Here is a 14,989-nt window from a genome sequence, read left to right on the forward strand (position 1 = left end):
AAAATATTTAAGTATGTTCAAACAAAGCTTACGCAAGCATGTACATTCTGCATAAGCATGTACACTACTACGACATGTACACTACTACTACTTACGCAAGCATGTACACTACTACGAAAACGGGCAACTCTTGCCCGTTTTCGTAGTGGACATCTTAAAACTTTAAAATTTTCGGAGGGGTCGAAGACCTTTTAGACTTGTTCCAAGTGTTCGGTTGAGCAGGCCTCGCCTGACCATATACTGTCGTGCCTGGCTGGGGCTCTCCAGGAGGAATTTGACTGAAGACCCAGTGACGGTGCTGGATTTCTTGAGGGTAAACAAACTCATGGACCTGGTCTAGCTCTGCTGACCATGGGGGCATGCAACAACAACAACAACATTCTACATTGTACTGCAGCGATTCTCAACTGGTGGTCCGGCGGACACCGATCCGTAGAAAAAATATGACACGTCCTCACTGATTCGTCCTCACTCTTTTGCGTTGAAAAAATATTCTTTACTCAAATAAAAGAATAATAATGATATGAAACAATGTTCTATACCACGTTTGTACATAATTTTCGTAATTCTCTACAATATTTCACAAATGTTTATTAATTATTTCATTAAAAAAAACGAGTTTTTTAATGCCAAGAATTTATTACTACTCCGTAAGAAGAAAAACAAATTATTAGTGGGAAAAATGTTTTTTTTTTTTTTTTGTTTTTTTTTTTCGAAATTTGTTAACGGCAGTTCGTGAGTCGAAGTTTAAAAAAATTAAATAAATAAAAATAAAATAAAATAAACTCACCGGTCCGCGATTTGTTCCCAAAAGCTTTCGCCGGTCCGTCGCTCCGGTGAAAAAAGGTTGAAAAACGCTGATGTATTACGTACAAGTTCGAAAGTCTCTCTGGTAATGTTTGCTTTACTTTCTGTGACGAATCCAGGATCTTGCTTGGGGGGGGGGGGGGTCACAAAGTTTTTTGTTTTTTCTGAGACTCTCAAACTTTTATTGAAGTGAATATAAAGATTTAAAAAAAAATACTTGTCAGTTACATTTTACTGATGAAGTTAAAAGAAAAGATGGGGGTTCAGCACTTGACGCCAAAAAAATTTCGAAATATCTGGCGAAGTTCGAAAAGTTCTTTAAGAATGTTGAAGCGGGTAGGACTCTGGTCTAGTGGCAGCTGCAACCTCATAGTCCCACTTCTGGACTCACTACTGTTTCTTACATTGGTTTAGTGGAAAGTAATTTTTGCAAACGTACATTTTTAAAACCACGTCATTGTACACTTAGTTGTCAAATGAAAATAACTTAAGGCGAAACGAATGCCAGATGACTGGGATTAAAAACATTAATCACCACTTTCAATCACATAATAATAATCAAAGGCGAAGATTACAAACGCAACGCGTAAAACGAAAACATGAAAGACAGTTTAAGAATAAAAAAAGAAGTACAGGGTCAAATCAGATTAGTAGAATAGGATCACTTGGGCAACTGCACGATTAAGCAATGCATAAAAAATGTAACATCTATTTTAAAACACATTTCGCCATTCCTTAAAAGATTTTAAAAAGAGAGAGCGCCCTGATACGTTACAACTGATAATTCATTGACTCTCTGTTATCATATTCTGATGTGTATCGTTCCGATGTTGTAGAAAAATTCCTTTCATATTTATGTTCAAATATTTGTTTTCTTTAAAGGGAAAATATTTGTGCCTTCGCCTAACATATAATTGCACAATTTCATAACTCAAAATTCTCTTAAGATTGCGGGACTGTTTATGTCTTTGTCTAAATGATGCATAACTATAAAACATCGGGGGAAAAACCTAAAACGATAATAATAATAAAATGGAAAACAAATAATGAAAAAAAAAAGTCACATTTTAGAACAGATGTAAAGCATAAAGTTTTAAAGTCAATCTATAATTTGAGCTATAATGCTAAAAAAATGATAAGTTTCGCAAAAAGTCATTAAAAAATATTACGATATTGAAATAAGACTTTTAATTAAGAAAGTACTTTGAAAGAAAACAGAAAAGAAGATTAGTTAATTCTTTTTTATGTAATAAGAAAATAAACTTTTAATGAAGAAAATATTTTGAAAGAAATAAGAAAAAAGATAAGGTAATTCTCATTTACATTACTTCAAATAATACTTTTGGTTAAGATGATATTTTCAAAGAAAACAGTGAAGAAAATATTTTTTATATGTGATTGTAGGATTTAAACACATAAAAAATCAGATTTTTTTTTCTCTTGAAAACTCTATCAGCCATTTTAGTTGTAAAAAACTATTTTCAAATCAGGGGGGATCATCAGAACGTAGAGCAATGGTGCACAACCTTTTTTACCTGAGGGCCGCATCTTAACTAAGATGAATCTCGCTGGCCAGAACACATATAAAATTAAAATACATTTAGGTACTTTCTTATAGATAACATGGGAAAACGAGGAAGAATTACTACCTGCTTGTTTTATTGATACGCAGTTTCCATCTGTTTTTACAAACAAATTTCATATTACACGGGCAGTGTTACATATCCTTTGCAGTTATCCAACTTTCAATCTTATTCGTTTGAATTTTTTTAACCAACTAGGGGGCTCTGCCATCTGCTCGCTAACGCTCACCAACCCCCGAAGATTGCTTCGCAATCTTATATGATTCGCAAATTTTTAAATCGTCAATTAAAAAGAAAGATTAAACTCGCATTATGAGCTTCCTTTGGATCAAAAAGCACCCCTTCCCCGGGTTTAAAAATAACTTGTACCAACTTGCAGAGCCGTAAGGGCTAAGGGGCTCCTGAGCATTGAAAAACTGCAGTTTTGTACGTTTGAAAAGTCGCTCTCATATTCGTGGTCTCTATAGTAATATAATTTGCTCTTTAGCTCGGTGCTTGAATTGAGTTGAGCCTAAGATTTTCCGTTAAAATCGAAACCCATAGGTTGCGTTCGACGACCTCAACCGGTCTACCGGTGACTAACCAGTTACTAACCGCAGCGTTCTGTTATCCACCGGTTACTGAACCGGTAGACCTTTTGTACTCATAAAACGAATGGTTGTTTGCGTGTTTGTGCACGAATCTTTGAACATGAAATTTTGTGTGTGAATTTTTATGCATGAGTCTTTGTGTGTATTTTATTTAAATAAATAAAATGTTAAATAAATAACGTTCTCACCCCCTCCCCTTTTTTGAGTTATCAAGGATTGCTTACTGCGAGTGATTTTCAAAATCATTCTTTAAACAAACGTATGTATACGTTTGTTGTATACATACTACGTACGCCCTTTAGAAGAGACCCGACTATATACTAACGAATATTATGAATCTTTAATTATTTTTTATTTATAATTGTTGATTCTATTTCCTTACAACTGCGATTCATTCATATTTTCCCTTTTTTTAAGAATTGGCATTAGCTACCTCTTTACATAGCTGAATTTTCATAGTTAAGATAAAAAAATCTTTTTCAATCTGGAAAATAAGCCAGCAATAAACCAGAAAATTTTCACTTCAGTTTGCACTTTTAATATTCTCTTAACAAAATATCCAATCAGAGAAAAAAAGACATTCGTTTTTTCTTTTTCTGGATATTATATTGTTCCGAGGTTCTCAAACTGGGTGCCACGGCACTCTGGAGTGCCGCAGGGAGAGACGAGGGGTTGGTATCTATATTGGGACTATATGACCAAAAATATTGGGACACTTTCAAAAATTCACATTTTTACGGATTTCTCGAGAAATAAAACACCAATTGCTCTGTAATTTTTTTCACATAAAAGGTATACTCTAGCCGCCATTTTCCAAAAGAATATAAGTCTACTATTCATTTAGGGGACGAGGATGAACAACAAATTGGGGAAACAAAAAAAAGGTTTTTGATTATTTTTCATTGTAAATAGCTGGGAATAAGCTATAGATTTGAGAAATAAGTTAAAAATCTACCAAAAATTTATTTTTATATTTTCGTGAAAGTATCTCTTATACCTACTGAGATATAAGCATTTCTTTCAAAAATTAAAATCGTTTTTGAAGATCGCGCAGAGTTTTTCTTCAAACGTTACTAAACTTTCAGGATATTTGACAGCATATTAAAGAAACATAATAATAAAATTTGAAGTTAAAATATTGAAAATTTAATGAAATATGAACGTTTAAAGCAATTAATTTTTCACTGCGTATGCGTCACCAGAGCCCAATACAGGCTGATTTTGCTACCGTTTTTCGGTACCTTCACAAAAACCTTGTTTTGAAATCGGTACTTTCACAAAAATCAAGAAATAAAATCAGTAGCTTCATAAAAACTTCAAAAATTTCAAAAATTTGCATTTTAAAATATAAAATTTGTTTCTCTGTTTAAAACAAAATTTACTCATAAAATAAAATTCTAAGCAGGTTTATATGAACAATCGCTTAAATAGAAACCTTTTTGTAGTATTTTAACTAAATTTTAGCTGTTTCTCGCCAAAGTGTATTTATGCAATGTTATCGCAATCTTTCAACATCTGTTTTGGGAAGCCGTTTTTCTCATAATTTCCTATATTGTACACAGTAAATAGCCCATTAAGCTGAAATTACGATGGTATTTTTTGTACTTCTTAGGTTTTTAGCTCCCCCCCCCCCCCCAAAAAAAAAACAAAACCTGTTAAAAATAATACTAAATGACATTTACACTTTTGAAACTAAAATTTTACTTATTCTACTTCTCTTTTACAAAAATGAGGATGCCTCTTTCTAAAATTTCACAAAAACAGTGCTGATGATAAAAAAAAACTTACACAAAAATAGGTAGCGAGAAAAAAATCCTGGATTGGCCCCTGGTCACTGATCCTTCTTTGCTCCAGGCTATACATATTAAGCCATTTAAGTCTGGTATGTATCATAATAAATCTGAAAGTCCCCTTACTAGTCTAGTTACTCTTCTTTGAACCCTTTCCAATAATACACAAATATCTTTCCTCAGATAAGGCGACCAAAACTGCACAACATACTCCAAATGAGGTCTTACTAAACTCCTATATAAATGCAGAAGAACCTTCTTATATTTGTTTGAAATAGATCTATTGATATACCCAAGCATCCTGTTGGCTTTGTTACTTGCAATGCTGCACTGTAGACTAAACTTGAAGTTCTGATTTATTAAGATACCCAGATCCATAACATTTTCTGTCTGACTAATGATTGAATCCTGTAAACGATAACTTGTACGCTTATTTTCCTTTAATTGCCATACCCCACTTATCCGCCCACTTAGTAATACAGTGGGAGCCGCTTAATGTAATCACGGTTAATGTTATCATTCGCTTAATGTTATCAAAATCACTAAGTCCCGGAACACTAGTATATTAACACATGTTTAAAAAAGTCGGATATTGTAATCAGTGTCTTCGTTTATTGTTATCACTTACTCACAAACTTTCAATTTTTTTCCCATTTTTAGTCCTCAATCAACAGAAATACAAAGGCAAATCCTGACAAGACTAACTTTCTGTGAAGCATTTTGTAGTTTTCAATAGCAATACTACTTTTTTCTACTAGTGGAACTACAGGAAGTTCATTTTTAGTCACCACCGACTCCCCCTAAGATGCCTTTTGTTTGCATATGAAAAAATTCATTGCAAAAATTCATTAACGTCATTGAAAGACTTTTTTTGATTGGAAGTCATATTTTATTTCATTTATTACTATGCGTTTAAAAATTGCATATTTTAATTTTCTCTTTTATAATACGGATATTCCCATTCTATTAATTAAGTAATTTATAATTGAAAACTGCGTTTTAAAGAGTCATTGTGATTGTAATTCGCAGTTGCAAAAATAAATGTTTCTTAATTTGAAAAAATCATTATTTTATGTCGCCGGGATTCCTTTCGGTTATTGTTATCAAATTATATATGTCCCAAAGTGATCATATTAAGCGGCGTCTACTGTATAATCTAAATCCTCTTGAAGCTGTTTTACCTGTTCTTCATTTTCTACAATCCCCATACCTTTTACATCATCAGCAAAACAACTCATGCTTCCAGAAATATTCTCATTGATGTCATTCATAAAAATAATAAACACGAGAGGCCCTAAAACTGAACCCTGAGGAACTCCGCTTAAAACATCACTCCATTTAGAATGATTTCCCCTCACAACTACTCTTTGTTTCCCTCCAGTCAACCAATTTCTAACCCAAAGAAAATTTTTTCCTCCTATTCCTATGTCAGCTAATTTGCTGAGAAGAGCAACATGCAGTACCTTATCAAAAGCTTTTTGAAAATCAATATAAACAACATCCACACACTTTTTGTTATCTAAAGCCAAGGTAGCAAGGTAACCTTGTCGTAGAAATGCAATAAATTAGTAGCACACGATTTACCTTTCCTGAACCCATACTGCAAACTAGTCAACAGACTATTAGTCTCTAAGAAATTCATAATATTAATTTTGATCAAAGTTTCGAAAATCTTACAGGTCTATAATTCCCAGCAATACCTTTAGACCCTTTCTTGAAGAGCGGCGTTATGTTAGCCAGTTTCCAGTCCTCTGGCTCTGTCCCTGAGTTATAAGAAGCATTGAAAATATTTAAAAAAAAACATCCACTAATTCCTCTGCACATTCCACTAAAATTTTTGGATAAATATTATCTGTTCCTGGAACTTTAGTTGCTTTAATGTTTTCAAATGAAATAGAACCTCCTCCCTGGAAAACACAAAATCCTCAAGCTGCATAATAGCTTGTGTCTTGCTAGCGTCAACTGTTGAAGGTTTTCGGCTCATATCACGCAGAGTTTTTCGTCAAACGTTACTGAACTTTCAGAATATTTGACAGCATATTAGAGAAACATAATAATAAAATTTGAAGTTAAAATATTAAAATTTTAATGAAATATGAACGTTAAAGAAAAATGAACGTTAAAACAATTAATTTTTCCCTGCGCATGCGCGAAAGATAGCAAAACATAACCTTCATAATCGGAAGCCCAGATATATCCTACGTCTCATAAAAAAATTCCATCTTGATATCTTTAAAAACTAAAAAGTTATCAGCGATCTAATGAGCCAAATTCTAATGATTCTTGGCTAGACAACGAATCATGAGGGATCGTTCGCAAATAATCCGTTTTTATCATGAATTACTCTGCAAAGATAGCAGAAAAGTGTTGCCAGTTGGCGAACGACCCCTTACCATTTGTCGCCTATGCAAGAATAATAGAAATTCGGCTCATTAGATTGCTGATTTCTTTTTTGATTTTAAAGATACTGAGGTGGAGTTTTTTTTATGAATTGTAAGATATACTTGAGCTTTGGATTATAAACGTTATAAATTGCAATCTTTCGCGCATACGCAGCGAAAAATTAATTGCTTTAAACATTCATGTTTCATTAAATTTTCAATATTTTAACTTCAAATTTTATTATCATGTTTCTCTAATATGCTGTCAGATATCCTGAAAGTTTAGTAACGTTTGACGAAAAACTCTGCGCGACCTTCAGAAACAATTTTAATTTTTGAAAGAAATGTTTATATCTCAGTAGGTATAAGAGATACTTTCACGAAAATATAAAAAAAATTTTTTGGTAGATTTTTAACTTATTTCTGAAATTTATAACTTATTCCCAGCTATTTACAAAGAAAAATGATTAAAAAAAAACCTTTTTTTGTTTCCTCAGTTTATTGCTGGTCCCCTAAATGAATAGAAGAAATATTTGTTATTGTAAAATGACAGCTAGAGTATACTTTTTATGTCCAAAAAAAAAAAAAAAAACAGAAATTGGTCTTTTTTTTTTCGAGCAATCCGTAAAAATATGAATTTTTGAAAGTGTCCCAATAGTTTTGGTCATATAGTGTATGTATACAATAGGGAAATACTAGGGTACCATAGGAAAATTCTAATTCTTCAAAGGGTACCGCGAATCGGAAAAGTTGGGGAACCCCTGAATAGTTTTTCCGTAGGCTAATTTTTATTTATAAAAATCAAGTAACGTTTTCTTCATAGTCTTTTATGCCCATGAAGGTTTGCAAATTCATACACAAATACAACTCCTTAAAAAATTTTTGAAATACCTTTTCCTTTACATTGGAAAACAAAAGTAAAGTAGTAACTCATAAACAAAACACCGTCATCATCATTAGGGATTCCATTTTCAAAAATATTCTCCTCCATAGATTAAAAAAAACGTCATTTTCCGCATCTTGAATGAATGAATTACTTTTTGTATAATATTTTTCCACTTGTTCTTTCCCTTTCTCTGCTCGCATGAGCACCACGAGTTGATTGTCAAGGCTACAAATAACAAGGCGTGCTGCCAAATGAGATGAGGCTATGTTGACAACGCAGTAGGGTCACATTTGCCAACTTTTCTCTACCACCACGATGACTAGGGACTTCATCCGTCTTTTCCGGGTTTTACTAATTGTTCCATTTAATCAACTCATCATATGACATAGAATGATATGAGGATCATACGCTGTCAATAAAAGAACAAAATGTAGTTTTATTACAGCGAGTATGAGAAGGTTCTCAAAATTAATACTGTCAGAAAATAATACTGTCATAATCATGTTCCCGGGAGCTAAATTTTTTTAGTAGTCAGCGATGGAGATTAAAGAACTCAAAAGTAGTCTGCAAGGTAGACCAGCATTAGATTAGTCGCCACTTACTATGAATTAACGAAAAGGAATGCTTGAAAGTAAAATGTCAAGTTCAAAATTACGAGTAAAACAAAGACTGAAAAGCTTCAAAAGAAAATGGAAAACTATAGATACAGGTAGCTGCAGGAGTACTTTTGAATCTTTTTGAGTCCAAGAACTCCTTTTTAGGAGGTGCTGTTTTTTTTTTTTTTTCCTACTTTGTTTCTAATTCTACTTCTGTTTTAAATTTGAGAAATTCTTGTAGAAAGCAAGGGAAGAAAAGGGCAAAAAATATAACAATTCAACAGTTCAAATTAACTGTCAGAAAACAAGCAAACAAAAAAGAGCGAAAGAGAGAGAGAATAAAACTCACACCTTGTTTGTTGACTGTAGAATTCAAAATGACCGTTCAAGCACATGAGTAAAACAATTTTTACCTTTGAAAAATACTACCAGATTCAATGTAATTGCTTATTATATTTTTGAAGTGACTGTCACATGAGTGGACGCTATGAGCTATAGAAAACGTTGAGGCATAAATATAAAAGTTTTTCTTGGGCATTTTTTCCCTTTTTAGCCTATACTTTCTTGCAGAAATCAAAGAATGAAAGAAGAGAAGGGAAAGATTAAAATGATCTAATGCATGAAAATCGATTTTGGCTTATGGGAAAGTAAGCTTGTTGGGACGGAACTACTTGATGAAACTAGACTTGCTTATTTCTTTTTTTCTTCACCTGGTTGTACAGGGTGTTCGAAAAGTCCTTGACACATTTAAAAAAAATCATAGAAAACCAACAAATTGTAGTATGAATTTGCGGTTTGCACCCTAATACTTCACATGTTCAAGAGTTTTTATGACATCGAAAAAAAAAAAAAAAAAATGAAAAGGGGAAAAAAAGAAGAAGAAGAAAAAGGCATTTCGCAGCCAAGATGTCAGTATATGCTATGCTTGTAATTCTTCGTTTAGTAATTTTCATTCCTTTTTGCGTTTTCCCGTGTCAACAAAAACCATTTAAAAGTAACGTTTAAATCTTAACCTGTTTTTCTCAAATAGTTTGATGACTTTCAGAAAATCAAGCACAAAATCAAGTTTTCTCTTTATGTTTTTACAGAGCAAAAAATCTCTGTTTTGTTACATACTGTAATTTGAATAAACTTATTATCAACAAACAATATTTAGGTACCCTTTTATCTTTTAAATGTCTAGGTAAGCTTTTTGGTAAGTAATTTCAAATTTCTTTTATTTTAACCGTGAAATAGGTCCATTACTGAGGTGACAATTTGATGTAATTCCGCTTCAGGCCCACGCCAAACCTGATCGGTGCCATCGTGCATATGTCTTTTGAGCCTTTATGCTGTGCCGTTCGAGCAAAATTTAGTTTGCACCTGGAGTGAGGACAAATATAATAAAAATTAATTTGAATTTTGACATCTTGAATTCAAATTATGTTTTTCGCAATCACGAGTGTGTGTATGTGGCGTGTGTGTTTGTTTTGGGGGGTATGTGTTTGTGTGTAGGGGTTATGTGTATGTGTGTGTAGGCATGTGTGTTTGTGTCTGTGTGCAGGCATGAATGTGTGGGTAGTTGTGTGTATGTGTGTATGTTTTTGTGTGTGTATATGTGAGTGTCTGTATGTATGCGTGTGTGTATGTGTTTGTGTGTAGGTGTATGTGTGTGTAGGTGTGTGTATGTGTATGTATGTGTTTGTGTGTGTGTGCGTGCGTGCGTGTAGTTATGTATGTATGCGCGTGTGTGTAGGACATGGATGCAACCTGGAGACGGCTTTCGCTATAGGAGCAGCATCGTGAGGAGCCCGTCGACGGTGATGGTGCGGAGGGTGGCGGTGGGAAAAATCAAAAGACGCCAAAAACAGTCAAGTGAGAACAATAAGCAATCGTGATTGCTCAATAAAAAAATACGTTTCACATTAGATTTATTAAAAAAACTAATGTGTAAATACTTTGTTTTGGAATATAGTGTATATTTTTACTTCCTATCTCGAGGAATTGCTCCTTACAATATTTTAAGTATCAAAGTTAACGCCGCTCTAAACACCTCTCTAATCTCTAATTAATAAATAGTTAAACTTTTATGCTTGTCCGAATATAACGAAAAAAGGTTTTGATTATATATTTAAATTGAAGTATAATCAAGGGCGGATCTAAGAATTCTTCAAGGAAGAGGCGAAATTGCGTTTTTAGAACTTCAATTTTAGAAAAATTACTGATGAGTCTCCGAATCCTCATCACTCTCTCTAACATCATCGAACATCAATTAAAGTTGCTTTACTGGAACTGCAGTTATGAAAAATTAGCAGAGGGAACTGCTTGCACTTCATTCGTTCCTCTAACTTCACCAAAGGTGGTTTAAAATCGCGTTTCTAAGACTCAGTTTTGCAAAATATTGCAAGCCTCTTCTCTACCTAACACCATGATGATAAAATTCCGCTTCTAGAGCCACAATTTAAAAACATTTGGGAGTGGAGAGTTACGAACCTCATCCCCTTTTCCCTAGTGTCATCAAAGATGCAATTGCGTTTATAAGACTTCAATTCCGAAACATTTCCGGTTGAGAGCACCTTAAATTCATCAAAAATTGTCTTAAAAACACTTTTAGTACTTCATTTTTGAAAAAATGCTGTAGAGTCCCTCAACCACCCCAAAAGTATGATAATGAAGAGATAGTCCACCTTAAAATCTGAAATCCTTTCCAAAAAAAAAAAAAAAAACAATTATTCTGAAACACTGAGGTATCGGCAAAAAGACATTGAATTCAATATCTAAAACAAATACATTGTCCAAAGCGATTTTTTAAATTTAATACACAAATAGTTTAAGAAAAGGGATAGGGGGAGAATCGAGTAACTACGGTCAAGTCGTTACTTTTCGAGGCTCGAAATTTAACCTAATTTATTGTCTGCAGTATAATAAGTATTACGCACAACTAAATATAATACGCAAATCTGCTTATCGTATTTTTTTTAAACGTGTGATAGCATGAAGCAGTTGAATTACCACGAACAATAGTTAAAAGTCACAAAAAGGCATATTGCACAAATTTTAATACAACATATATTCATCGTAAGAACCAAAATGGAGGCAAATTTCTTGCGCCTCGTACGCTGAACCTTGTGTACTATTATAGACTTTCCGAAATAGCATTCACAGCTTTACATTTCAGGAAGAAAAATGCTAATGTGTGCATTAATTAGCATCACGTGATTTCAGTGTAAAGGACTGCGCTTTTAAATAGCATGTATAGACACAAGAACGCAATCATTTTTTCTTTTAGATGGTCAGCGAGACGAATTCCTTGTTTCAGTGAGCAGTATAATTTCACCGTAACCATCATTAGATACAATGAAACGTTCAATTTTATATTTTGGTTGGAGATTTTCCCCTCTCATTTGGATCATTTTTGGTTGGTAGACCTCGTCGTCCTTTTGACTCTGGCGCCGTTATGCTACGCACGACCTTGCACATAGGGACGGCGCGGCGTGACCCTGCTTCCGTTATCGAAATTCTACATCTTAATTAGCTCACCAAGAACCTATGGGGTATAGAAACTAATTTTTTTTTAATGCAAAGAAGAGTTTTGTCCCTTGTTAAGGAGGCATAGTTAAATATTAATAGATATTTAATTTATATAGTTTTTATTGGTAACGGAAGGACAAAAAAATACGGTAACGGTAGGACATTTATCTATAAACTGATACAGGGTAATATTTAAGAATGTAAGTATAAAACAAACTATTGTTTAAAGTTAGTAGTCACATTTGAATTATTAAGTAATATTTGAACAAAAATTATAAGTGCTTTTATTTCAAAAATAAATTTTTGCTTAAAGTTTTAAAAAAATGTTTGGTGATTTTATTTCTTTTATTTTATGTGATGAAAATCATGAAAACTACGCTTAAAAATTCCTAAACATGTGAAAATCATTTTAGTATGACATGTTAGTGATATGACAAGCCAATTCAAGCAAAAACATTTGCTTACAAACTTGAAATTTATATTGGAACAGTACAATGTTGAAACTGCTTTCAGATTTGTTGAAACAAGTCACAGGAAAGGATTGCTGAGAACATTGTTTTATTTGTTAAACGTACTACGAAGACATCAGTAAACTCAAAGATCATCTTTCAAAAAGATGGAGTAATATCCATTCTCATCCTGACACACAAAATATGCACTATTTGAACCCCGTAAAAAGTTATGTTATTGAATCTAGTAAGTACTTCAACAAATCGAAGGAGATTTCACTTCAAGGTCAACAGACTGAGGACAGTTATAAAAGAAATGAAGATACAGCTGAATCAAAAGCATCAAATCATAAAGAATATGCCAAATGATTCATTAACGTTTGGACAAGTTTTGTTATTTGAATGGAAGGGAAGGAAACTAACAAAGAGCAATATTGGACAGGTATAAGATAACAAAAGAAGCCATAAAAGCATTATTTGGAACGAAATTCTGATTTTTTTTTTGGACAAAATCGATAGAGTTTTTTCTGTGAATACATTAGACCTTGTTCATTTGTACTTTCATTCATGATTTGAACAATTCATAATTTTTAAGTGCACACAACTTAAAAGAGTAATTTTCTGTTTAGAAAATAAATTTCTAAAATAAATTTGTTGCGCATAAAATACTTTACAGAATGCTTTTCGTTCTTCGTTTCGGTGAAAAATCTCACAACATAATGTATCACTTTGGCAAACGAATATTTGAACTGCTTTCAAAAGCACCATTGCTCATTAGAACACTTTAAAAAGTGAACACAATGTTTCTCTTCCCAGATTTAGTGCAAACACTCTATGTGCTAACACTCTACTATGTGTCACTCTGGGAAAATATGCATTTAAATTGCAGAGCAAAAATTCTAAAAATATATTTCAACTCTTTCGCAGCCTTGAGGAAAGAAAAACAGAAGGGAGAAGAAAAAAAAAACAACCTTACCTCGAACTGGAAACGGTTTTGTTCGAGTGCCAGACCCAATACCAGGAGACATCGCTCTAGTACTCGCGAACACCTTGCTGCTTGCGTGACGTTCTAATTGCAACGAAAAAAGGGGAACAAGTGACTGGACCAGACGGAATTCTACACGCGAATGAGATGAAAATGCCGGCCTAGAGGAGAAGCGGTTGCGTCAGAAACCCGGGATGCTGTTCCATTGCTCCTTGTGCTCGCAAGAGCCAATCATGTGACCGGATATTGTTCTGAGATTCGATCGTCGGCGAGAGACTCGCAAAGGTAAACACTGAAACGCAGTTCTTCTATGGGTTTGCTTTTGTATTGTGATGCTCAGAGTTTCCAACGTTAATACCTTGCATACCTCTTAGTTGAGAATTCATGAATAGTAAAGGAAAACTGATAAGATTAAAAAAAGAAAAAGTAATAATAATGACGAGCTGACCTGCGTAAAGCTTTCGCGCTCGACAGCGGCAATTCAAAAATCCGATTTTTTTAAGTTTAAATTTTTGAAAAGCTGTCATCGCAATCACGAGTTTTTTTGCGTGTTAGCAGGCATGTGTGTGTGTGTGTATGTAGGCGTGTATGTTTGTGTCTGTGTGCAGGCATGAGTGTTTATGTGGGTATGTGTGTGTATATATGTGTATGTGTGTGCGTGGGTATGTGTGTGTGTAGGTGTGTGTTTGTGTCTGTGTGCAGGCGTGTGTGTGTGTGTGTAGGCGTGTGTTTGTGTCTGTGTGCAGACATGGGTGTATGTGTGTGCGTGTGTATATGTGTATGTGGGTATGTGTGTGTGTGTCTGTAAGGTATGCGTATGTGTATGTATTGTAACGGATTCGGTGCGACTTCCACTTTCTTGAAATGAAAACACAGTTCTTGACACAGGAAATTTATTTACACTATGTACAGGAAAGATCTTCAACAACTGCTAAATTATTCATCAGCAATTAAGAAATTATCACACAACACCGTAAACTCAACGTTTACACACGTATTTACTTCCAAATACGAAAACAACACAGCGAAATGCCTCGCTATAAACAGAGCAAAAATCTTCTCAGTTCGAAATATCAATCGAAACTAACTGTTTATCCATCGCTAACGGCTTAAATACACCGAAAAGAAATTTCTCAAATATTCCACACGCTTCTGTAAAGTAGTAGACCATTATCAATGAAAAGAAAGAAAATAGGGGTCGTATACTTTAGCCGAATGAAAAAGGGGTTGTATATTCATTACGGGAAACTATTTACAGGTTACGTTCCTACAATAATTACTATTTACAGAATTTGTAACATTGCCCCTTCCTAAGGACTGCACGTCCCAGGCAGTACAATCCCCAGAAAGGGTGCCAAACTTCTATCACAAGTTTACAAATATACACATTAATTAATAACTAACAGATACAG

General features: G+C 33.8%; 1 protein-coding gene across 2 annotated transcripts in view; it reads right to left on the reverse strand.

Moving 5' to 3' along the window:
• LOC129222851 (6-phosphofructo-2-kinase/fructose-2,6-bisphosphatase-like) overlaps positions 1-14,244 on the reverse strand; it is a 141,390-nt gene extending 127,146 nt beyond the window's left edge. For both annotated transcript variants that reach the window (XR_008580620.1, XM_054857405.1), the window contains exon 1: positions 13,569-14,244. Coding sequence is in view for 1 of the 2 variants with exons in the window: in XM_054857405.1 (XP_054713380.1) it covers positions 13,569-13,620 (52 nt within the window). In the remaining variant the exon portion in view is untranslated. The remainder of the gene's footprint in view (positions 1-13,568) is intronic.
• Positions 14,245-14,989: the final 745 nt, after the last annotated feature.

Source organism: Uloborus diversus, chromosome 5, assembly GCF_026930045.1.
Source record: "Uloborus diversus isolate 005 chromosome 5, Udiv.v.3.1, whole genome shotgun sequence".
In the NCBI taxonomy this organism is placed as follows: Eukaryota; Metazoa; Arthropoda; class Arachnida; order Araneae; family Uloboridae; genus Uloborus; species Uloborus diversus.